Below are 26,575 nucleotides of genomic sequence, written 5' to 3'. Positions count from 1 at the left end.
TGACGTGTGAGCAGACCCATTCATTATAATGGGTCTGCGTATGTCAGTGATTCTGGTACGTTTAAAAAAAAAGCACAAACCTACCAGAATCACTGACGTGTGAAAGGGGCCTTAGGTAGCATTTTGATCCAGAGGAATGAACAAAACCTTGTGAGGTCAGTGGCAAATTGCTAATAGCGGTAGACTAGATCACTATGTGGCCTGTGAGCCGGGTGAGCTGGATGCCGAATGACACCGCATTCCCATCCTCCATTTGTATGGATTTTCACAGTATATGAAATACAATGGTGGAGGAGAGAGCCTTTGGATCCTTGCTTCACCAATCAGCCAATTCTATAGAATCTCAGCACAGCAGGTGTGATTATAACATTACTAAATTGTGCCTGCTATATGGAGCTTCAATAAGCACACAGGAGCAGCTGGAGCTGGAGCAGCTCATTTGGGAAATGGTGAGGTATGATTTTTGTTTTCTTTATTTCTCCACTATACTGTGTGAATGTGTGCGTGGGGAGGAGATTGTGGAGGCATCATACTGCTTTGCTTTAGATTCTGTGAAGGGGCTGTGGGGGTCATCAGACTGTGAGCAGTATTGTGGAGGCAATCATACTATCCAGCCCAACATACTGTGGAGAGATGACTGTGGGGGGCATCATACTGTAACAAGGACCATGAAGGCATCATATTATGTAAGAGGGCCTGACACGTGCTTCATACTGTGTGGGGCTGTGGGGCCATCATATTATAAAGTGCAGGCTGTGGAATATCATTTTATCATTTAATGTGGGAGGCTGCAGAGGCATCATTCTGTTTGGGGGCAGAGGGGACATCATATTGTTTGAGGAGCTGTGCATTATCATATTGTCTGCAGGAGCATCATATTGTGAGGGGCTAATTAGGGTATCCCATTGTGAGGCTGTCACATGTGGTATAAAACTGTAAGGCATAACACTGTTTGTGGGTAACAGTGGGTAAATTATACTGTGTAGTAGTGAGTCACTGTGGGGGCATCATAATGTGTGTGGAGGCATTGTGACAACATCATCACTGAATTTGAATTTTGAATTTGAGTGAATTTTGTTTCTTCTATGGTCTTTATTATCATTGATGTGGTCAAGGATTTGTATTCAGGATAGCCTAGCCTGAGGTATAAATATGGACTGGTTTGGTATTTGTATGTTATGGGGTCTGTTTGGTGTTTATATTTTAAAGGAGTTGTCCGCTACTAGGATGTTATGCTCGATGGTGTTGAGGCGACAAGCGAGAGTGGACCACCTGGACCACAGGAGAGACCCAGGCTTATCCTGATGTGGGAGCAGCTTAACTAAGCACCTACCGGGTATTTGTCAGAGCCTCAGATGGGGAGGATGGACTTGGCTGCTAGTAGATGCCAGATTCCACTCCCTGGGCGTTGTCTTGGACTGTGGCAGCTGACTCCTATGGCACAGACGGGCTAAGGTATGGACAGATACAGTCTCTTGAGTAGACAGGTGCAGCTGGTATGGTATGGTACGGAGCGTATGGCAGATATGACAGGTATGAGAAAGGTGGGCACAGGGACAGGTTATGTGGACAGGATACACAGAACCTTACAACTAGCTAGTAAGCAGGTAACTGACTAACTGAGCATGTTGCTCAGGTACCTCCCCTAGTGGGAGGATGCCTTAAGTACCTAGTGCCTCTCAACACAAAACAAGAAAAGTCAATGCATGGCAACTGTTAGTTGTCTCCCTCTACGTTGTCAGTCTCCTCGCTCGGGTGTTCTAGAGTCCATTGTGTCTTATGAGCTTTTTTTCCTATTTTTAATGATGACTAATAAAATTTCATATTTTATTAAACATTCAGCTTTCTCAGTTGTTCAGAGTCACTAATGTAGCAGATGTAGACAGCACAGCTGAGGCTAATGACAGAACAGGGACAGGCCAGTACCAGGGGTACGGCCAGGGCATGGAGACTAGGAATGGTAATGCTTACTGAAATGGGGGCGCACAAGTGGACAAGAAACCTGACAACTAGCTAGCTAGGGAACAGACCACTAACCACATTGCACAGACACCTCCCCTAGTGGGAGAGTGCTTTAAGTAACCAGTGCCTCTCAGAGATAGGCTGAGAGGCACTTCCAGGAAACGGTGCATTGGCCCTTTAAGAGAAGGGCAGCAGTGCATGTGCCCTAGGCACACTCTCGGAGGACCTGTGCAGTGTGCACATGCTCGGTGAGGAGGAAGCAGAAGAGACCCATGTGGAGGGCCACGGGAAAGGCAGACAGGGCAGTGCCGGCCAGCCGCGGCAGTAAGTCAACGTCCCTGCTGGGACGGGCGAGCAGTGCGGGAATGCCGGCGTTTGCTATGGTGATGGAAGAATAAGTAAAAGACATGATGTGCACCAGTGTACCTTTGCAGACCAGTTCCCTTGTGTCATTTGTCCAGATGTAGATAAAGTGTGTGTGAATATTTGTCCATCATCTGGTATCCACGGACCACAAATTCCACCTTTTCCCTGTATGAATAAAAGAAACATTTTGGAGCCATAAAATTCAACATTGCATTAATTATAATAGTAGAAACATATATTTAGAAAAACTTATTTTGATACTGTAGGTGCCACCAAAGTTTGATGTACTTACCATAAAAGACATAGGGCAAGAGTGGATATTAGCATGATGGATGCAGCAGTTTTCCCCATTTGCATCTTTCCAATTTGCGGGACATTCTTGCTCCTCACAAAATCTTTTTGCCAGCTCAGCATCTCTTGTTCATTTACAAAAGTAAAATATTATGTTATTATACATTTTGATATCTTTGCTACCAAACAATAACAAGTATTACTTCCTACACCATGCTAAAAAAGACTGTCAATGAATATGTCAAGCTAATAAAAATTCCACTGTATTTCTCCATTGACATTCACAACTAATACATTCACAATTTCTTTCACAGGGTGTAACTCAGCTTTCACACATTCTTGAATAGTGGGAGCTATAAGGCCATATGCGCACGTTGTGTTTTTTCCTGCGTTTTGGCTGCATTTTAAACTGCACTGTCAATGACAAAATGCATGCGTTTTGCTTCCCCAAAGTCTATGATAAATCAGAAACTCCATCCGCACGTTGCATTTTTTTCGGAGCATTTTGTTTGACAAACATTTGTCAAAATTCGGAGAAAAAAGGAAATGTTTTTAGGGAACTCACCACAAATGAGTCCAAACGCCATTCGTTTAATGGCCCTCACATACTTAGTTCAGACATAGTTAAAAAGACATGTTCGGCTGATGATGATTTGAAATGCGTGTGCTTTGCTGGAGTTCAGTATCTATGACTAAGGGCGCAAGTAGCGCCAGAAACGCATCAGAGGGCTTTCCAGCCGAACATGTCTTTTTAACTATGCCTGAATAAAGTATCAAGGATTTTTCTATGGTCTCTCAAATTTTTCCTTTTGGAACATTATTTGCCAAAATCGTTGCCTAACAAAAAGCATGTCACTACTTCATTGCGTTTTGTGAACATTTTCCACCCATTGAAATGAATGAGCTGTGTCAAAACGCAACCAAAATGTTTAGCTGTGCGTTTGCACTGCCTTTTGGTTGTGTTTTGGATGCATTTTTGTAAAAAAAAACGAAGGCACTAACGTTTCTCCATTCTCTCTCTCTCTGTCTCTCTTTGTCTCTCTCTGTCTCTCTGTATATCTCCGCTTCATACTCACCGATTACCGGCGTGGCGCGGCTGTCACGGCGTCTCCTGCTTCTGAAAGTGCCAGCCGCTTATTAGACTCATTCCATATGCACTGCTTCCCCATCCACCGGGGCCTATGATTGGTTGCAGTCAGACACGCCCCCATGCTAAGTGACAGCTGTCTGGCTCCAACCAATCACAGCCGTCACTGGGCTGATCTATATCATTTAGTACAATAAATAAATAATTTTAAAAAATGGCGTGAAGTCCCCCAAATTTTGATACCCAGCCAAGATAAAGCCTCACAGCTGGGGACTGATATTCTCAGGCTGGGAATCCAACGTTAGTGGGAGCCCCCGAGCCTAAAACTATCAGCCAGCAGCCGCCTGCAATTGCGGCACCCATTAGATGCGAATGTCCTGAGACTTTATCCAGCTCATCCCGATTGCCCTGGTGCAGTGGTAATTGGGATAATAGGGAGTTAATGGAGCCCACAGCAGCCACTAAGTTCTAGGTTAGTGATGGCATGCATCTATGAGACACCCCCTCATCTCTAATCTGTAAGTGAAAGTAAATAAACATGATTGCAAAAAAATCCTTTATTTGAAATAAAAGACAAAAATGGCACCCTCTTTCACCACTTTATTAACCCCCAAACACCCCTCCAGGTATGACGTAATCCACACAAGGTCCTACGACGCTTCCAGCACTGCTACATCTGACACTCAGAGCTAGCACCATAGAACAAGACTTCCCGCTGTGAGCTCCACACAGCAACTGAAGTGAGTCATGCTATCAGTGGTGACGTCACTGAGGTTAGCCTCTACCACAGCTGGAGACCTCCACCTGTGACAGCAAATCACCGGAGTGACTGAAGTGAGCCACGCGATCAGCGGTACCATCACTCAGATGATTTCTGGTCAAACCTGGAGTCCTTCACCTGTGCTCGCAAATCAGGCCGTGACACAGAGACAGAGCCGCGCTATGAGAATGAACTCGCGTGAACCTCATAGCTGCGGGCGCCACACTACTGCCTGTGTCGCAGCACTGACATCAGTGGTTCACCCAAGTTCATTCTTATCGCATGGCTCTTTCTCTGTCTGCTGTTAGAGGGCAGTCATGCTCTATGGTCCTCACTGTGATAGGACAGTGATGAAGCAGAGCTGAATCACAGTGGGAACTCGTGTGGATTACTTTGGACCTGTAGGGATGCTTACGGGTTAATAAAGTGGTGAAAGAGGGTGTTTTTTTTTATTTTATTCCAAATGAAGGATTTTGGGGGTGTATGTGTTTATTTACTTTCCCTTACAGATTAGTGATGGGAACAGGGTCTCAGACGACTGCCATCGCTAATCTAGGACTTACTGGCTGCTGTGGGCTGTCATTAAATCCTTAGTACCCTGATTGCCACTGCACCAGGGAATCGGGAAGAGCCGGGTCCAGCGCCAGAATTGGTCTATCTTATGGATGCTCCACTTCTGGGGTGGCTGTGGGCTGCTATTGTTAGGCTGGAAAGGGCCAAATAATGATGGGCCTTCCCACACAAATAATATTAGCCCCCGGTTTTCTGTTGCACCTTGGCCTGTTTTTAGAAAAATAGCGGGACCCCATGTCAGTTAAAAAAAATAAACCCTCAAATAATTAAAATTAAACTGTGGGATCCCGTCTATTTTTCATAACCAGCCAAGGTACAGGAGACAGCTGATTTTTACCCCCAAAAAATAAAACAAACAGCTGTCCAAGCTAGCTGTCCCTCTATCAAGCTACACTGTTATTTCTTTCTATCTATTCTATATGTTCTTTCTTATTATCTATTATGTTCTTTCTATCTATCTATTCTTTTTATCTATTTTTTTCTATCTATCTATCTACCTATCTATCCATTCTAGCTACAGTGCCTTGCAAAAGTATACGGCTCCCTTGAATTTTTCAACCTTTTCCCACATTTCAGGCTTCAAACATAAAGATAAAAATGTTAATGTTATGGTGAAGAATCAACAACAAGTGGGACACAATTGTGAAGTTGAACAAAATTTATTGCTTATTTTAAACTTTTTTAAAAATTAAATAACTGAAAAGTGGACGTGCAATATTATTCGTCCCCTTTAAGTTAATACTTTGTAGCACCACCTTTTGCTGAGATTACAGCTGCAAGTTGCTTGGGGTATGTCTCTATCAGTTTTTCACATCGAGAGACTGCAATTCTTGCCCATTCTTCCTTTGCAAACAGCTTGAGCTCAGTGAGGTTGGATGGAGAGCATTTGTGAACAGCAGTTTTCAGCTCTTTCCACAGATTCTCGATTGGATTCAGGTCTGGACTTTGACTTGGCCATTCTAATACCTGGATACGTTTATTTGTGAACCATTCCATTGTAGATTTTGCTTTTGTTTTTGGGATCATTGTCTTGTTTGAAGACAAATCTCCGTCCCAGTCTCACGTCTTTTGCAGATTCCAACAGGTTTCCTTCAAGAAAGGTCCTGTATTTGGCTCCCATCCATCTTCCCATCAATTTTAACCATCTTCACTGTCCCTGCTGAAGCAAAGCAGACTCAAACCATGATGCAGCCACCACCATGTTTGACAGTGGGGATGGTGTGTTCAGGGTGATGAGCTGTGTTGCTTTTACACCAAACATATTGTTTGGCATTGTGTCCAAATAGTTTGATTTTGGTTTCATCTGACCAGAGCACCTTCTTCCATATGTTTGATGTGTCTCCCAGGTGGCTTGTGGCAAACTTTAGACAACACTTTTTATGGATATCTTTGAGAAATGGTTTTCTCCTTGCCACTCTTCCATAAAGGCCAGATTTGTGCAGTGCACGACTGATTGTTGTCCTATGGACAGACTCTCCCACCTCAGCTGTAGATCTCTGCAGTTTATCCAGAGTGATCATGGGCCTCTTGGGTGCATCTCTGATCAGTCTTCTCCTTGATTGAGATGACAGTTTGGATGGACGTCCGGGTCTTGGTAGATTTGCAGTGGTATGATATGCCTTCCATTTCAATATGATCACTTGCACAGTGCTACTTGGGATGTTTAAAGTTTTGGAAATCTTTTTTTAACCAAGCTTTAAGCTTCTCCACAACAGTATCACAGACCTGCTTGTTGTGGTCCTTGGTCTTCATGATGCTCTCTGCACTTTTTAAACAGAACACTGAGACTATCACAGAGCAGATGCATTTATACGGAGACTAGATTACACAGGTGGCTTATATTTATCATCATCAGTCATTTAGGACAACATTGGATCATTCAGAGATCCTCAATGAACTTCTGGAGTGAGTTTGCTGCACTGAAAGTAAAGGGGATGAATAATATTGCACGCCCCAATTTTCAGTTATTTATTTTTTTAAAAAAGTTTAAAATAAGCAATAAATATTGTTTATCTTCACAATTGTGTCCGACTTGTTGTTGATTCTTCACCATAACATTAAACTTTTTATCTTTATGTTTGTAGCCTGAAATGTGGGAAAAGGTTGAAAAATTCAAGGGAGCCGAATACTTTCACAAGGCACTGTATCTATCAATTATCCTATCCTATTATAATTTATTTCCCCTTTAAAAAATGCATCAAAAATGCATCGAAAACGCATTGAAAACGCATGCGGTTTTGCCGCATTTTTTTGTCAAACACAGTGGTCTACTGTTGTCAAGTCTGCCAGAGGGTGCATTTTTTTTCTCAAATCAAGAGCACAACGTGTGGATATACCTTATTGGTGTCCATAATGGTTTTCAACTTTATTACCCAAAACAAATATACCAAGAAACAGGTATGATATAGATATTTTTTTTCAGCTTGGCAAAGGACAACTAACGTGACCGTTTAACTGGTAATTGCAAATCATTTGAGAAAATGTTCTCTACTGGGCAAAGACAGATATTCTCCTACGTAGGAAAAGATTGCATTGTTAAATAATTCTAGAATCAAAGGGCTCCATGGAGCACTTAAAGGGATTGTTTGGTGAAAACAATCTATAACATATCAGCAATATACAGTTAGGTCCAGAAATATTTGGACAGTGACACAATTTTCGCGAGTTGGGCTCTGCATGCCACCACATTGGATTTGAAATGAAACCTCTACAACAGAATTCAAGTGCAGATTGTAACGTTTAATTTGAAGGTTTGAACAAAAATATCTGATAGAAATTGTAGGAATTGTACACATTTCTTTACAAACACTCCACATTTTAGGAGGTCAAAAGTAATTGGACAAGAGACTCTAAGGGCTGCAATTAACTCTGAAGGCGTCTCCCTCGTTAACCTGTAATCAATGAAGTAGTTAAAAGGTCTGGGGTTGATTACAGGTGTGTGGTTTTGCATTTGGAAGCTGTTGCTGTGACCAGACAACATGCGGTCTAAGGAACTCTCAATTGAGGTGAAGCAGAACATCCTGAGGCTGAAAAAAAAGAAAAAATCCATCAGAGAGATAGCAGACATGCTTGGAGTAGCAAAATCAACAGTCGGGTACATTCTGAGAAAAAAGGAATTGACTGGTGAGCTTGGGAACTCAAAAAGGCCTGGGCGTCCACGGATGACAACAGTGGTGGATGATCGCCGCATACTTTCTTTGGTGAAGAAGAACCCGTTCACAACATCAATTGAAGTCCAGAACACTCTGATTGCCTCCAAAGGATTTGCAACAAAATATTGAAAATAAAAATATTTTGTTTGGGTTTTGGTTTATTTGTCCAATTACTTTTGACCTCCTAAAATGTGGAGTGTTTGTAAAGAAATGTGTACAATTCCTACAATTTCTATCAGATATTTTTGTTCAAACCTTCAAATTAAACGTTACAATCTGCACTTGAATTCTGTTGTAGAGGTTTCATTTCAAATCCAATGTCGTGGCATGCAGAGCCCAACTCGCGAAAATTGTGTCACTGTCCAAATATTTCTGGACCTAACTGTAGGTGATAATGTTTTGATCAGTAGGGTCTGTCCGCTGAGACCCACACCAACTAACAGAGCAGGAAAATTTTATCTCCAGTTGGAACGGAGTAGCAGTGTGCATCCTCAATCACAGCTCCATTCATTCCCTATAAAACTACTGAGCACTCCGCTGGGCCTTTTCCACCAACCCCTCAGAGAATGAATGGAGCATCAGCCGGACATCTGACCTTACAATGCATTTTGTAACAGACCCAAACCAATGAGCTATTTATCAACAATCTTTTGGATTGATGATATCTAGTGATAGGCGGGCGTGCTCAGTAGTGCTCGGTACTTGATCAAAAATGACTGTGCTTGAGATGCTCAATGTTTGATAGAGTAATTTGGTGCTCAGGCGCCATGTTCGAGTCTTTGCCCTGCATGTTTCCAGGCTTTTTATCAGGCACTAAGCATGCAGGGATTGCCAGCCAATCATGGTAATGCCATAGCAAGCTACTGACATTACTGTGACTAGTCAACCACATAGAGTGATCAGATATATATAAGATCCAGAGACACCATGTTTGCCGCACCCTTTCCAGAAATACTGTATGGACTAGGCAAAGATTATGCTGGAAAAGGGACAGTGTGTTATAGCGTGATAGTACCTGCTGGTAAAACAGTACACAAACAGTCCTTTTCAGGGGTATTCAAAGCTATTCTTTTCATTAATAATACCATTCTTCTTCTGCAATTAGTGTAGGGTGATCTTCTGGAATAGTGTATAATAGGCATGTAGGTAGGGATTCTATCCTTATAATCCATGCTGCTGCTACCTAAAAAAATGAATCTATTCTTAAATAATACAGCTGTTAGCTGCATTTAGTGTAGGGCAAGCTGGTGGCGAAGGGATCGTGCATTAGAAGCCTGTGGGCAGGGACTGTAGCCTTATACAGCTGCAATGTGGGGTGCGGACCAGTAGAAGTGTGCTAGTTATGCAAAATGGCTGTTGTCCAGACGCCCTGTGCCTCTGTTTCTCTGCCATGCCTTGACTGTTAATGTGAATACAATTAAGGATCACTTTTCTATATGATGAGTGCCACTTAATTTTTTCTATAGTGATCTTTTTTCGCAAGTGTAGCACCACTTTTTTTCCATATTGTTGCCTGGGGTGATCACAGACTACATTATGCTAATGCTGGGGTACTGCATGTTTTGTTTGAGAGACTCAATTGGGTTTTATTGCCTGACTGAAATGGGAAACTGCTGCGTTTTTAAAAGAATGCTAAGTGTGAATATAGTCAAAGTGGTGGATCAGGCAGTTTTTCTCTCTAGCTAAATTTTCCTTATGTACATGTCATTATACAGGATAGAATGTTTCTTAACATTTTGTTCATTAAAATCTATTTTATTGTCAGTTTTGCATGTTTTATTGTTAGTCCATTAAAAGGGTGTAATACTCTGGCAACATTGTTTTCAGCAGCAACCTGGGAGTCAGAGATGCATTCAGGCATCTTCCACATGCTCTTTCCATTCCATTTCAGTGGTGTTTGCATGCATGTCAGTGATTTCCAGGCCTCAGACCTCATTGGGGGTCTGCCAGTAACATTCTTGAGTTTCCTATTGACTTCCATTATGCTTGACACATGAGACGAGCACCCAAGGAATAGAAATTGTTCGGCTCAAGTAAAGAGCACCCAAGTATTTTAGAGCCCGCCCATCGCTAATAATATCTTGTTTTCACTCGACAATCCTTTTAATACACTTTGCTCTGAGATTTCTGTTATTGAAAATCTGATATATCATTAAAATGTTATTAATTTGCATAGACCATTACCCAGAAAGTTGTGCACCCAGTTCCTGAAAAACGAGAATGCTACGGGTCTTGGAAAATGCCGCCAAAAGCGCTACTCTTTTTTTGCCCAAACTTCGGAATTTTTTTTAACCTTTTAGATAAAATTAAAAGTGTACGTTTGGTATCAACGAACTCATACCTATGTAAGGCATCAAATGGACACATCAGTTTGACCATACAGTGAACGCTTTGAATACAAGACCCCCAAAACAATCGTGCAGTTGGACTTTTTTGCAATTTCACTGCATTTGGAATTTTTTTCCTGCTTTCCTGTACACTATATGGTAAAATTAATGATTTCGTTCAAAAGTACAACTTGTCCTGCAAAATATAAGCCCTCGTGGCAAGATTAATGGAAAAATAAAAAAGTTATGGCTCTTGGAAGAAGGGGAGGAAAAAAACTAAAATGAAAAACGGAAAATCGCCCGTGGGTGAAGGGGTTAATCCCAGTTTTTTTTTAATTTTTATTTTTGTGACCGAACCCAACAGTAACGCAGACTTTTCTGAGAAGTCCATGTTCGGGGTCCGTGCACAGACACTAAAGGCCGCTTTACACACAACGACATCGCTAATGAGATATCATTGGGGTCACGGAATTCGTAACGCACATGTGGCCTCGTTAGCGATGTCGTTGTGTCTGCCACTTATGAGCGACCGCTAACGATCCAAAAAACGGCAAGAATCGTTGATCGTTGACACGTCGTTCCTTTTCCAAATATTGTTTCTCATTTTGGACGCAGGTTGTTCGTCATTCCTGAGGCAGCACACATCGCTACGTGTGACACCCCGAGAATGACGAACAACATCGTTCCTGCGTCCTCCGGCAACAAGGTGGGAGTGACGTTAATGCGGCTGTTCTCCGCCCCTTCGCTTCTATTGGTGGCCCGCTGTGTGACGACGCTATGACGCCGCACAAACCTCCCCCTTAAAAAAGAGTTTGTTTGCCGGCCACAGCCACGTCGTTAGGAAGGTATGTGCGTGTGACGCGTACTAGCGATTTTGTTCGCCACGGGCAGTGATTTGCCCGTGACGCACGCACGACGGGGGCGGGTGCGATCGCTAGCGATGTCGCAGCGTGTAAAGTGGCCTTAGGTGTCCAGTATTGACCCTTAATTTTGCAGTTCAGGTTCTCCCATCACTTGCAGCAATGCTTTTTTCTCCTTTCTAACCTATGACTATAGACACTTCAAAGAAAAATGTTGCTATAAATGTCATGCAAATGTTGTAATGGACATCTTTCTAATATGGCATCTGCATTTACAGTCATCACATAGATACTTAATGATAAGCAGTCTGAGGAAATGATGGTATAAATTTGCGAGAATTGTATCATTTTAACATGACTAGTGAGTATACATTAACTTTGCACAAGTATATATACATTTGTTATTGACTCAGAGATTACATTTTCAATCTATTTAGCTTAGAATGATCCATCTATTTAGTGTAGTGCAGATGGGCCCAATATTAAGATGAAATATTGCAGAATTCTAATTTTGTTTTACTTGGCAATATCTTTTATGAATTTTGCAGTTTTTTGCAGTTTGCTTGCACATTAAAAAGCGACATATTAACTGGATTTATTTTGCAAGTAAGCTACTGCTTTATATAAGTATTCCTCAAATTTATGAGCAAACTTAACCTAAATCAACCTATATTACTATATTTCTCAAATAAATAAATATTATATAAAATAAATATAATAAATATAAGTACATAAAGTATATATGCAGGTTTAAGAAGTTAAAATCTGGCTTGCCCTGTTATGTATAATACAGTCATGGCTAAAAGTGTTGGCACCATTGAACTTTTTTCCAAAAAGGAAGTATTTCCCCCAGAAAATTATTGCAATTACACGTTTTGTTATACACAGGTTTATTTCCTTTGTGTGTATTGTAACAACAGAAAAAAAAACAGAGAATATAAAGGCAAAATGGACATAATTTGACACAAAACCTCAAAAATAGGCAGGACAAAAATGTTAGCACTTTTCCAAAATTGTGGGTAAACAACTTTGTTTAAAACATGTGATGCTCATTGAAACTCAACTGTGGCATGTACCGGGTGTGGGCAATATGAAAATCACACCTGAAGCCAAATAAAAAAGGGGAGCAGTTGACTCAATGTTTGCCATGTGTGTCTGTGTGTGCCACACTAAGCATGGAGAACAAAAAGAAGTGAAGAGAACTGTCTGATGACTTCAAAACAAAAATTGTTGAAAAATATCAACAATCTCATGGTACAAGTCCATCTCCAGAGATATTTATGTTCCTTTGTCCAGGGAGTGCAACATAATCAATAAGTTTGCAACCCATGGCACTGTAGCTTATCTACCTGGATGTGGATGGCAGAGAAAAATTGATGAAAGGTTGAAACACAGGATAGTACAAATGGTTAATAAGCAGCTCCAATCAAGTTCTAAAGAAATTCAACTTGTCCTGCAGGCTCAGGGAGCATCAGTGTCAGCACAAACTATCCATTGACATTTGAATAAATGCAACGCTCTGGCAGGAGACCCAGGAGGATCCCACTGTTGACACAGAGACATAAAAAAGCTAGACTGCAGTGTGCCAAAATATATGTGAGTAAGCCAAAATCCTTCCAGGAAAGCGTCTTGTGAACAGATGAAACCAAGATAAAGCTTTTAAAGCACTTCATTCTACTATTTACTGAAAACGGAATGAAGCCTACAAAGAAAAGAACACAGTACATACAGTCAATTATTGTGGAGGTTCAAAGATGTTTGGGGTTGTTTTGCTGCCTCTGGCACTGGGTGCCTTGATTGTGTGCAAAGGCATCATGAAATCTGAAGATTACCAAAGTATTTTGGGTGGCAATGTTGTGCCCAGTGCCAGAAAGCTGAGTTTGCATCCTAGGTCATGGGTCTTTCAGCAGGACAATAATACCAAGTATACTTCAAGAAGCACCTGGAAATGGATGGAAACAAAAGCACTGGAGAGTTCTGAAGTGACCAGCAATGAGGCCAGATCTAAATCCCATTGAACACCTGTGGAAAGATTTTAATATTGCTGATGGGAGAATGCTCCTATGAAATATGAGAGACCTGGAGCAGTTTGCAAAAGAAGAGTGGTCCAAAATTCCACTTGAGATGTGTAATAAATTTCTTGATGGTTATAGGAAGTGATTGATTGCAGTTATTTATTCCAAAGGGTGTACAATTAAATATTAAATTGTGGGTGCCAACAATTTTGTCTGGACTATTTGTGGGACTTTGTGTGAGATTATGTCCAATTTGCCTTTTTTCTCAGTTTTTTTCTGTGGTCTTCCAATAGCAAATAATCGCATGTATAACAAAACATGTAATTGTAATAATTTTGTGGGATTGTTTTTGTGCCCTGAGCTGACATTTTTATTGATATTATATTGGGGTATATATCATGTTTTGATCTCCTATTAAATTTTTTTCTGTTGATGTGGTGGCCGAAAAATTGCAGTGATAACATTTTGATTTTTTTTTCTCATTATGCCATTTACTAATCAGATTAATTTATTTTATATTTTGATAGACTGGACTTTAATGAACGCAGTCATAATATGTGTATTTAAAAAAATGTATTTCTTAATTTTTTATGTGGGAAAAGGGATGTGGTGTGAACTTTTATATTTTTTTCAACATTTTGTTTACTTTTCATGTTATTTGTTAGTCCTTTTAGGGGACTTGAGCGTGCGATCGTCCGATCACTTGTGCTATACACAGCAATGCTGTATTTAGCCGAAATCATGGTCTCCTATGAACGTCAACAACAAGCTGGTTTTCACAGGAGTACCTCCTGATGACAGACAACCCAGGGGTCTTCAGCAGACTACTGGCTATAATGGCCATATATCGGTGTCCTGCGATCATGTTGTGGGTGCTCTGATTAGAGGATAGAATGTTGGCGAGCATTAAATGCTGCTGTGTCAGATTGACAGTGGCATTTAACCAGTTAACAGTCGCAGAGCTTTTGTTAGGCTATGTTTCCAAGATGAGTTTTTGATTGAGATTTTGATATTGCAGAATTTCTGCACCATTTCTGCACCTATTTAAATTAAGTTACTTGTATTTTTTCATTGGTTTTTTGACTGTATTTTTTCATTTGTATTTTTATTGCGCTTTTGATGCTGCAATTTTTCCCTCTTTTTAGTATGTCATGCGTTAGATAAAGCTGCTTTATTTTTTATACTTCCTGCTATTTGACTTTGACGACAAAACTTCATACTTACTGTAAGTGTGGCTTACATGCGTTTTTATGTGTTTTCTGCTGCAAACACAGATTACAATCTCATGTGCAATTTTTATCTACCTATTTTACGCATCTAATGCAAGTCTATGGGAAAAATATGCACAGAAAAGATCAGCGTAACGCAAGAGAAAATGACAAGCTGTGGATTTGAAACTCGCACCGCAGGTCAGGTTACGTTCATTAAAAAAAGAAGCACAGTGGGCAAGAGATTTCTAGAAATCCCATCCACTTTGTTGGAACTTTAAATATGCAATCAAAAACTCACCAAAGCTAATTGTGGGAACATAGCCTAAAGGGTACTTTACACACTGCGATCTTGCTAGCGAGAATGCTAGCGAACGTACCCGCCCCCGTCGGTTGTGCGTCACGGGCACATCTCTGCCCGTGGTGCACAACATCGTTAGGAACAGTCACACATACTTACCTGCCTAGCGACGTCGCTGTGACCGGCGAACCACCTCCTTTCTAAGGGGGCGGTTCGTTCGGCGTCATAGCGACATCACTAAGCGGCCGCCCAATAGAAGCGGAGGGGCGGAGATGAGCGGGACGTAACATCCCACCCACCTCCTTCCTTCCTCATTGCCGGTGGCTGCAGGTAAGGAGATGTTCCTCGTTCCTGCTGTGTCACACATAGCGATGTGTTCTGCCACAGGAACGACAAACAACCTCGCTACTGACCAGACAACGATTTTTGGTGTTTGAACGACCTCTCCAAAACCAACGATTTTTACCACTTTTGCGATCGTTGAAGGACGCTCGTCCGTGTGCCACGCTGCGATGTCGCTAACGACGCCGGATATGCGTCACAAACACCGTGACCCTGACGATAAATCGTTAGCGATGTTGCAGCGTGTAAAGTACCCTTTAGAGGCAGACAATGGCTGAACATGACAGTCATCATCAGCAGAGAAAGATGTGGGCTCACAAGCATCAAAGACAGGGAGGCAATTTATAATGGACACAGTCCATCATAAGTCGTTAAGGGATTAAAGAGGTTTATCTGTTTGTTAAAAGAATAGTTTCATTAAACAAATGTATTTATTAGTGAAAGTTGAAAACCTTAAGTATCGAAATTCAGTGCACATATTCAACAATTCTACCTGTGTGATAGGATCCCATTTGATACAGCAAATGCATAAAAGTCATCAGAAATGGACACAGAGTAGATAACGTCAAATGTTTCACCACTAAAGACTTTTGTGGGAGGTCGGAGCACCCATGCCATCTCCAGACCTAGAGAGAATATACACAGAAATGTACATAGATGTGTCACTATATGACAATTTTAAGCAAAAGAAAATAATATTGATTGATAAAAATATGAGCCAAACCAATCAGTCACAGATGAAAGGACTACACACACTAATGTGAATAAGGCCTTATAAGCTCAGCAGTAAAAAGTGTGCAGATGGGTTTGTGATGTCGTGAAAATGAGAGGAAGTTAGGGCTGTATACAATTGTTTATTAAATGATTTAAATTCTATTGCAAATTAGGTTTATTAAAAAATTTAAATAACATAGAGTACTTAACACTGTTTTTGATCAAGATAAGCGAAAAAAGCAATACTCCTTTTTTGAGCCAGATATTTTAATTACCATGTTTTTCCACAAATAAGACCTCCCCCAAAAATAAGCCCTAGCAGGGATTTTCAGCATTTTCAGAGCAAGGCTTAAATATAAGCCCTACCCCGAAATAAGCCCTAGTCGCGATTCAATAATGAAGTGTCCATGTAGCTAAACTGCAGGACACTTCATTATAGACAGCAGACTCCCTTTAATCATACTCCCCAGACACAGAGTGGCAAGACCTTCAGTGATCACTCACCCACACACATCAGATCACATACACAATCACACATCAGTTCCTACACACACACTCACCACATCCAGCGATACCGATTTCTTCTGGCCAGTGGAGAATCCTGAGATGCAGTGTGCTGGAATGCATAGGACCTGTGGTGGAACATATAAGTGGAATGCATGCGCATAGATACATTTCACTTTCGGGTCCTCCATGCATTCCACTGCACTGTGTACCATCTTTCCCTGATATCCAGAAGCAACCAGTATTAGCGGACATGGTGAGTATGTGTTTTTACGAATTGATGTGTGATTGTGTCAGTGATCTGATGTGTGATTGTGTGTGTGCGATCTGATGTATGTGATGGCCAGAAGCAGGAGAGGCAGTGTACAGCACACTGGCTGGGAGCGCCCGCCGAAGATCTCAGGAGGACCTGGGAACCACGTAGACACCTGGGGCTGGCAAGTATGACGATCCTGGGAAGGGGGGGGGGGTCTGCTTTTTGTGGGAAGTAAACGTACCCCTAAATATGTTTCTCCGAGAATAAAGGGGGCTTTACACGCTACGATATCGTTAATGTTTTATCGTCGGGGTCACGTTGTTAGTGACGCACATCCGGCATCATTAACGATACCGCAGCATGTGACACTTACCAGCGACCTTAAGTGACCTAAAAAATGTGAAAATCGTCCACCATGGAGAGGTCGTCCTAAAACAAAAAATCGGTAATGGTTGATTATCGATGTGGTTCGTCGCTCCTGCGGCAGCACACATCGCTGTGTGTGACACCGCAGGAGCGAGGAACGTCTCCTTACCTGCCGCCGGCCACAATGTGCAAGGAAGGAGGTGGGCAGGATGTTACGTCCCGCTCATTTCCGCCCCTCCGTTTTGATTGGCCAGCCGCTTAGTGACGTCGCGGTGACGTCGCTGTGATGCCAAACGTCCCTCCCCCTTGAGGGAGGGATTGTTCGGCAATCACAGCGCCGCCGCCGACCAGGTAAGTGCGTGTGACGCTGCCGTAGCGATAATGTTCTGTAATGCCTGATAGGAGCCACAAACTCAGACTGGCTGTAAGGGTAATCTAGTGAAAAGCCGCTCACAAAGCAGGACCCCAAGAACTCTGCAACCCTTTAACCCCTATACAGGGATTTGGAATTACACAGAGCCTCAGAGATCGCTACCTGTGGTAGACTGTAGTCCGTGGTCGTCAGGCAGGGTCAAAATCCAGGAGATGCAAAACAGGAACAGAATCGGCAGGCAAGGGCGTAGTAAGGAGACAAAGCAGGGGTCAAATCCGGAACTGGCAGCAAGGTACAAAAACGACAGGCAGGAGGGTAGTCAAACACAAGCAAGGTCAGCGCACAGGAATCACAATACAAACAGCACATGAGCCAGGAGAACAGAACTATCACTGGCAGTGATCATGTGACAGGAGAGGGAATAAGAAGGGTGTGGTGTCTTCCCATAGGCTGCAGGTGAATGTTGGCCACTTCAGCCTGGAGACACATGCCACCTACAGTCAGCCAGTGGTACTGCAGGTTCCAGGGAAACCCAGCCTAGTGGATGAGTGGAGCCTGTGCTCCGCAGAGCCACGGGCACCGACTCCTCTCCCATCATCAGCACTATCCATGGTGGGAACATGGCGTCGTCTGGCGATCAGAGCAGAAGTCGCAGGAGCGGACTCCGATGGGGACGTGACATGTTCGCTGCGGCAGCAATCACACGAAATCGCATGCATGACGGGGGCGGGTGCTTTTGCGTACGATATCGCTAGCAATTGCTAGCAATATCGTAGCGTGTAAAGCCCGCTTAAGACCTACCCCAGAAATAAGCCCTAGTGCTTTTTTGGGGGCAAATAAAATAGTATAAGACTGTGTCTTATTTTTGGAAAAACATGGTATATAGCTCCGTGTGGGCAGGTGTCTAAACTAGTTGGGGTACATCTTGTAGCGGTGGGATAGATTTTTCATTATTGTTGATCAAAAACACTGTTTACTAAGTACCCTATGTTATCTACATGTAGTAGTACTATTTTACTCACTACAGAGTATATGCTCATTTCTTTTGCATCTTAGGTTTTGTCTATTGAGTGGCTACAATGTGAACATGCTCTTGTACATCACATGTATACCAACTTATACTCCCACTTATTTCTTTGGTTATTAGAAAAATTACAAACTTTCTGCTGTATGCAGTACACCAATCAAACAAGAACAATTTATACAAATCAATAATATAAAATAATAATAATAATAATAAGATAATAATAATATCCTACTAATGTTATAATATAATAACAATATAATATTTACCGTATTCACTTATATAGTAATAATATATAATAATATACAGATCAACAAAACTAACATATAACAAATGTTTTGTCCAAATTTAGCACAAAATGCCATTGTTAATATGCACTGCAGTCTTAGAATTATTCATCATCATCATGACAATTGTCAGAAAACCCTCTGGACATTTTGTGCGGCAAACGTGATGTATAACCTGAAACCTGCTTCTGGCAGTGTACCAGGAGAATCTTAGCTTATTCCCCCTGGTCAATGACCTCCAATTCATTAATATTCTTAGGTTGTCAAGAGAGTGGTGCAAAACGTTTAGAGAAGAAAGCATTGCATTGCACAAACCATATTTGGTTACATAGTGTGTTACATATTTGGAAGCCCAGGTAATAGATCTAAATATACAGCAAAACTGAGGAGTATTGTAAACCCAGAGAGGAGTTTAGAGCTCACTGTGCGGCTCTGGCTGGGGCCAATGATTGGAGGTGGGGAAGGTAGCTACCCAGAAGTAGGTAGCTCTTTAACAGATAAAGGGTTTAGGGGAAAAGTGTCAGGGAGCCTAGTCCTGATGTGACACAGCGTAGTAAATATGCCTGTTTGGCTGATATTGGGGATACAGGGCCAGGACTAGGATCACTACAACAGGATGTTGCTCCTAGCAAACAGGAAACCAACTGCTCTAGGAAGGAGAGAAATAGGAGTGCAGCCAAGGCCAGACAGATGGCGGTAAGGGAATCTATAGTTTGTCAAACAGGCAGGGTCATCTGCCTCCAAGATTGTGAATGTGTGTTGTCTGCCGGGTGCTTGGGTTCGGCATATTGCGGATCAGATATACATATTGCCGAGTGGGGCTGGGGAAAACCCAGGGATCATTGTGCATATTGAAACCAATGACAGAGTTATAGGCAGGTGAAAGGTCCTTAAAAATAAGTACAGGGAACTAGTAGAGAAGATAAAGTCCAGGACCTCCAATGTGGTGTTGTCAGAAATACTACCGGTGCCACGAGCGTCACTAGAAAGACAGCAGGAGCTTAGGAGGATAAATATTTGGCTTAGAAAATGGTGCAGGAAGGAAGGATTTGGGTTCATGGAGAACTGGGACGACTTTTCTGTCAGCTACATGTTCCATAGTAGGTACAGGCTGCACCTCAAGGGAAGGGTGCAGCTGTGCTAGGGGAAAATGGTCAGATGGATGGAGGCACTTTTAAACTAGGATCTGGGGGGAGGGAGGGTAGTTGTACACAAAGGGGATAGATGGAGTAGATAGACAGAGACAGTGAGACACCATGGGTCAATTAACATTTAGGGGGGCTGGGATATGAAAGGAAACTAAGGAGGCAAGGAATAATAAATGTGTTAATAGTGTTAAAGGTCTCCTGGCAAAGTAGTCAAGTCAAATCAAATGCAAACAAAATGTATGAACTGGGGACTCTTATATCACCCACAGATTACGATGTGGTGGGCCATACGGAAACCTGGCTCGGTGAGAGCCATAACTGGGTGACAAACGTAGAAGGTTACATCACATTCAGGAAGGCCAGGAAGGACAAAAAAGGTGTTGGGGTGTCTATATATTTATCAAAATCGAACCTAAAACCTGTGTTGAATGAGGACATTGGGGGGAACTGCAACAATGTAGAGTCAGTATGGGTAAATGTACATGGGGAGGGGAATAATGGAAAAATGGTAGTTGGAGTTTGCTATAAGCCTTCTAACATACCTGAACAGGTAGAGGGTGAAATGCTGGAACAAAAAGGCAGCTAATAATAATAATAATAATCGGGTTCTTATTATGGGGGATTTCAACTATCCAGACATACAGTGGGACATAGAATCTTATGGTTGTGCTAAAAGCTGTAAGTTTTTATCTACAATTCAACACCATTTCCTCTCTCAGATGGTAGGTGAACCGACCTGGGGAGATAATCTGCTAGATCTGGTCCTGTCAAATAGACCGGAGACAATTTCAGATCTACAGGTCCGGGAGCACTTGGGCACCAGCGATCATAATATGGTAAGTTTCAACGTAGTATTCAATAGAACATTTGAAAGGGGAAATGCTAAAACCTGGAATTTTAGGAAAGCTGATTTCAACAAATTAAGGGAAGAGCTTAACACTAGAACTACTGGCCTCGTGACACCTACAGTTAGGTCCAGAAATATTTGGACAGTGACACAATTTTCGCGAGTTGGTCTCTGCATGCCACCACATTGGATTTGAAATGAAACCTCTACAACAGAATTCAAGTGCAGATTGTAACGTTTAATTTGAAGGTTTGAACAAAAATATCTGATAGAAATTGTAGGAATTGTACACATTTCTTTACAAACACTCCACATTTTAGGAGGTCAAAAGTAATTGGACAAATAAACCAAACCCAAACAAAATATTTTTATTTTCAATATTTTGTTGCGAATCCTTTGGAGGCAATCACTGCCTTAAGTCTGAAACCCATGGACATCACCAAACGCTGGGTTTCCTCCTTCTTAATGCTTTTCCAGGCCTTTACAGCCGCAGCCTTCAGGTCTTGCTTGTTTGTGGGTCTTTCCGTCTTAAGTCTGGATTTGAGCAAGTGAAATGCATGCTCAATTGGGTTAAGATCTGGTGATTGACTTGGCCATTGCAGAATGTTCCACTTTTTTACACTCATGAACTCCTGGGTAGCTTTGGCTGTATGCTTGGGGTCATTGTCCATCTGTACTATGAAGCGCCGTCCGATCAACTTTGCGGCATTTGGCTGAATCTGGGCTGAAAGTATATCCCGGTACACTTCAGAATTAATCCGGCTACTCTTGTCTGCTGTTATGTCATCAATAAACACAAGTGACCCAGTGCCATTGAAAGCCATGCATGCCCATGCCATCACGTTGCCTCCACCATGTTTTACAGAGGATGTGGTGTGCCTTGGATCATGTGCCGTTGTGCAGGTTGATCTTTGTCTCATTTGTCCATAGAATACTTTTCCAGAACTGAGCTGGCTTCATGAGGTGTTTTTCAGCAAATTTAACTCTGGCCTGTCTATTTTTGGAATTGATGAATGGTTTGCATCTAGATGGGAACCCTTTGTATTTACTTTCATGGAGTCTTCTCTTTACTGTTGACTTAGAGACAGACACACCTACTTCACTGAGAGTGTTCTGGACTTCAGTTGGTGTTGTGAACAGGTTCTTCTTCACCAAAGAAAGTATGCGGCGATCATCCAGCACTGTTGTCATCCGTGGACGCCCAGGCCTTTTTGAGTTCCCAAGCTCACCAGTCAATTCCTTTTTTCTCAGAATGTACCCGACTGTTGATTTTGCTACTCCAAGCATGTCTGCTATCTCTCTGATGGATTTTTTCTTTTTTTTCAGCCTCAGGATGTTCTGCTTCACCTCAATTGAGAGTTCCTTAGACCGCATGTTGTCTGGTCACAGCAACAGCTTCCAAATGCAAAACCACACACCTGTAATCAACCCCAGACCTTTTAACTACTTCATTGATTACAGGTTAACGAGGGAGACGCCTTCAGAGTTAATTGCAGCCCTTAGAGTCCCTTGTCCAATTACTTTTGGTCCCTTTAAAAAGAGGAGGCTATGCATTACAGAGCTATGATTCCTAAACCCTTTCTCCGATTTGGATATGAAAACTCTCATATTGCAGCTGGGAGTGTGCACTTTCAGCCCATATTATATATATATGCACTTGTATTTCTGAACATGTTTTTGTAAACAGCTAAAATAACAAAACTTGTGTCACTGTCCAAATATTTCTGGACCTAACTGTATATAGAAATACATGGTGCAAAGCAGTCAAAATGACTACCTCAGTAGTTCTAGTGTTAAATGTTTAGATTGGGAAAATGTTATGGTAACTGGGGATACGGAACATAAATGGGGTAAGTTTAAGGATATACTCGTAGAGTCCTGTAAAAAACTTATACCCTCTGGTAATAAAATGTCCAGGAATAAAAAGAAACCACTATGGATACATAAGACTGTATAAAGTATAATAAAACAAAAAACAAAGGGTGTTTAAAATCTTGAAGGCTGAGAATACAGAAATAGTATTTCAGAAGTATAAAGATATCAATAGGAAATGCAAAAAAAGAAATCAAACAAGCAAAACTAGCTACTGAAACAAAAATCACCAATGACATTAAAACAAATTACCCAAAAATGTATAAATACATCAATGAGGTAAGTGCAAATCTGCAAAGGTAATTGTACCACAATAACAGTCTTATAATGAAGCTCCTGAAGCAGGGACTAAGATAAACTATATGCGGCAGGATAATGAAATGGTTAAAAGATAGGAAACAAAGGTACATTCTGCAAATGGGCTATAGTCAGCAGTAGGGTGCCTTTATTAATGACTGTGTGGATGGAATTATGAGAAAACTGTATAGTCTTTGCTGACAACACCAAACTATGTAGGATATTAAAACTGACCTTGATAGTACAATATTACAAAAGATCTGGATCAGATGTCAGAATGGGCAGATACTTGGCAAATGAGATTTAATGTTGATAAATGTAGAGTAGTGCATCTAGGATGGAGTAATCCTGTAGCTGCATATACATTAAATGGAAGTAAACTCAGGACTACAGAACAGGAGAAGGACTTGGGGATTCTGGTTACAAGTAAGCTGAGCAGCAGCACTCAATGTCAAGCAGCAGCTGCTAAAGCAAACAAGATTTTAGTGTGTATAAAAAGAGAGATTAGATCCCGGGATCCTAACGTATTGTTACCCCTCTATAAATCACTTGTAAGGCCACATCTGGAATATGGGATCCAGTTTTGGACTCCACATTTTAAAAAGGACATTCAGAAGTTAGAGTCAAGTGAAAGGCCGGCAACTAGATTATTTCAGGGATTGGAAGGCCTCTCATATGATGACAGGTTGGAAAAGTTGGGCTTGTTTATTTTAGAAAAAAACATGTCTCAGAGGAGATCTTATTTATATGTATAAATACATGTGTGGTCAAGGACTGGCACATGACTTATTCCTTCCAAAGACAATACTAAGGACCAGGGGGCACTCATTACAGGTGAAAGAAAGGTGATTACATCAGCTAGATAGGAAAGGATTCTTTACAGTTAGAGCAATCAGACTGTGGAATGCCCTACCACAAGAGGTAGTAATGGCAGATACTATAACAGCTTTTAAAAAAAGGCTGGATGATTTCCTCAGTACACACAACATTGTCAGTTATAAATGATTTAGTGACAAAAATGTATAATTGGTGGACGAAGGAGGAACTAGATGGACCTATACACTTGTATGGGTGAGTTTTATCTCAATAGGATCTGAAACAGACATATGTTTTATTGGGGAGACATTCGATCCATACGAAAAAAAGGATGTGTGAATAGCTCCATATTATATATTCTATCTATGAGCATGGAACACTCCCATTTATAATCAATGGGCACACAATTTTGTCCAAAATTAATTTTTTGTTTTGTACAGCTGACAATGTTGTAATGTAGTTTCTCCTGTGCTAGACATGGAAGGACTTTTATTAAAGAGGATAAGAACGTATGCTCACAGATCATTCCCTAGAATGATGTTGTTTTAGTTTGTCATAGTGTCTGATACTTAAGGGGGCTTTACACGCTACGATATTGTTAATGTTTTATCGTTGGGGTCACGTCATTAGTGACGCACATTCGGCGTCATTAACGATATCGCAGTGTGTGACACTTATGTGCGACCTAAAACGATTGCAAAAGTGGCCAAAATCGTTTGCCATGGAGAGGTCGTCATAAAACAAAAAATCGTTTACCTCTCATTAGCGATGTTGTTCGTCGTTCCTGCGGCAGCACACATCGCTGTGTGTGACACCGCAGGAGCGAGGAACATCTCCTTACCTGCCTCCACCGGATATGCGGAAGGAAGAAGGTGGGCGGGATGTTACGTCCCGCTAATCTCCGCCCCTCCGCTTCTATTGGACGGCTGCCGTGTGACGTCGCTATGACGCCACATGAACCGCCCCCTTAGAAAGGAGGCAGATCGCCGGCCAGAGCGACGTCGCAGGGCAGGTAAGCCGTGTGATGGGGGAGCGCAATTTTGTGCGTGACGGGCAGTGATATGTCCATGTCGCACAAACGATGGGGGCAGGTACGCACGCTAGCGATATCGGTACCGATATCGCTAGCGTGTAAATCCCCCTTTAGTCCTAAATATCATAGGTCAGCATGCAAGTTTTTATGTTCAGAAATTATACATAGACATAAAAAAGGGAGAAATTGAGCTTAGAACAACACTTTAAGCAAAAGTATAGTAGCATCACATACAACAAATAGTAAAAAGTAAATAAAACATAAAAACAGTAAAAGCAAGAAGTAAAAGTATTGTTAAAGTAAGACAATTGCTACATAATTTATATACTTTCTGCATTGGTGACACACTCACCTACCAGTGTATGGTAACATGGGGGAAACTTGATTTTTACAAGAAAAAAGAAGCAAAGAAAATTGGGAGTCCTGGGAATGAGAGGGCTTACACTTTCTCATTTTGTAGGAGAACTAGTATGCATTATAACCTAGTAATGTGTCTGCACATAGCAATATAACAGTCGAATAGGATTTATCAACCTTCATAAGAAAGGATATTAGTATTATTCCTGCGACTTGTCAGTTTGCAGGGGAAAGTCACTATTTTGCATGGGTCCTATGGGGGTTGGGTAATTTTGTTCGGTAAGTAAATTAGGGCTTTGTATTTAATCAGGTTACTTTTGCCCTATTTGATATAATAAATTATAAACTGAAAACCATTGAAAATGAAGAAAAAAATCAACAATAGCAAATATCTGTAAAAGGGGATTTTTATTTTTTTTTTTGCAGCTGTGCAACCATCCCTGGTATTCTGCTGATGACGGAGTTTTATATTCCCTATAGTATTGCAAGGTTATTTCCAGACAGGATCCACTTGTAGGAAGCTATTCCAATAATATACATTATAATAATGGCAAGTTGTTCGTTTTAATATTAGTGATATAAGACAAATGTGCACTATGTGCCCAAATGGGCAAAATCCTAACATTAGCTAAAGGGTTATTTTTAGTTACCATTTACAGATATTGATAGGTGGAAATTGTACGATTGTAGAAATATGACATTTCTGCACATTTTTTACATTTCAGAGATGATTAATGTGAACAATCTCCTATATCCATGGTCCATCTATGGTAGCCTTACCTCCACAGTCGATCATATTTAGTTCATCGGGCTTTTCCAGCGGCCAGCAGTCATATTCCGTATTATCCAAGTCATGCCAGCCTTGACTTACATTAGGCATAATGATCTAATACAATACAAAAAAAACCATGACTTTAATGACAAAATCAAATTTGACTCGGTATTTTATAGACGATTTGGAAATGTATCAAAAATCTAATATTTGCAGATGTAGCAGACTTTGTTGCTCCCTTCAGAGTTTTACGTGGTGACACCAAGGCCTAGGCAAATGGTAACAATTTACAATAAATGAACTAGTTTTATTTGTCTGCAAAGTGCTAGGCTGCTAAATCTAGACCAAAGTATAAAAGTGGAAGCAAAATATCCGGTGTGACATGCTTTATATTTAATAAGCATGATAAAAAAGGGAGAAAAAATGGGAAATGTAATAGGAAATCCCTCTGATATGTATATGTGTAACTGTAGATTATTATTATTATAGTTTATATAGAGAAAATAAAGTTCAGGCATAATATATACACCTACCATTAAAATCCCAATCAGATGCAACAGAAAAAGAAATGATTTGAAGCCTTTCATAGCAGAGCAGATTATTACATCCAAGTTCTAGGTATTTACTTAATGGTCTCAGGGGAGCTCTTTAGAAATGGTGCTGTG

The 26,575-nt window shown here is 41.3% G+C and overlaps 1 protein-coding gene across 1 annotated transcript in view; it reads right to left on the bottom strand.

Moving 5' to 3' along the window:
- The window catches only part of LOC142310926 (uncharacterized), a 375,823-nt gene that overhangs the window by 236,728 nt on the left and 112,520 nt on the right, over positions 1–26,575 (bottom strand). The window contains exons 4-8 of the mRNA XM_075348804.1: positions 25,919–26,024; positions 15,738–15,870; positions 15,409–15,420; positions 2,621–2,744; positions 2,389–2,493 (exon numbers count right to left, since the gene is read on the bottom strand). Of these exons, the coding sequence (XP_075204919.1) occupies positions 2,389–2,493; positions 2,621–2,744; positions 15,409–15,420; positions 15,738–15,870; positions 25,919–26,024 (480 nt within the window). The remainder of the gene's footprint in view (positions 1–2,388; positions 2,494–2,620; positions 2,745–15,408; positions 15,421–15,737; positions 15,871–25,918; positions 26,025–26,575) is intronic.

This window comes from Anomaloglossus baeobatrachus, chromosome 1, assembly GCF_048569485.1.
Source record: "Anomaloglossus baeobatrachus isolate aAnoBae1 chromosome 1, aAnoBae1.hap1, whole genome shotgun sequence".
Lineage (NCBI taxonomy): Eukaryota > Metazoa > Chordata > Amphibia > Anura > Aromobatidae > Anomaloglossus > Anomaloglossus baeobatrachus.
Note: the sequence above shows the minus strand (reverse complement) of the source record. Positions and strands in the feature narration are given on the sequence as shown.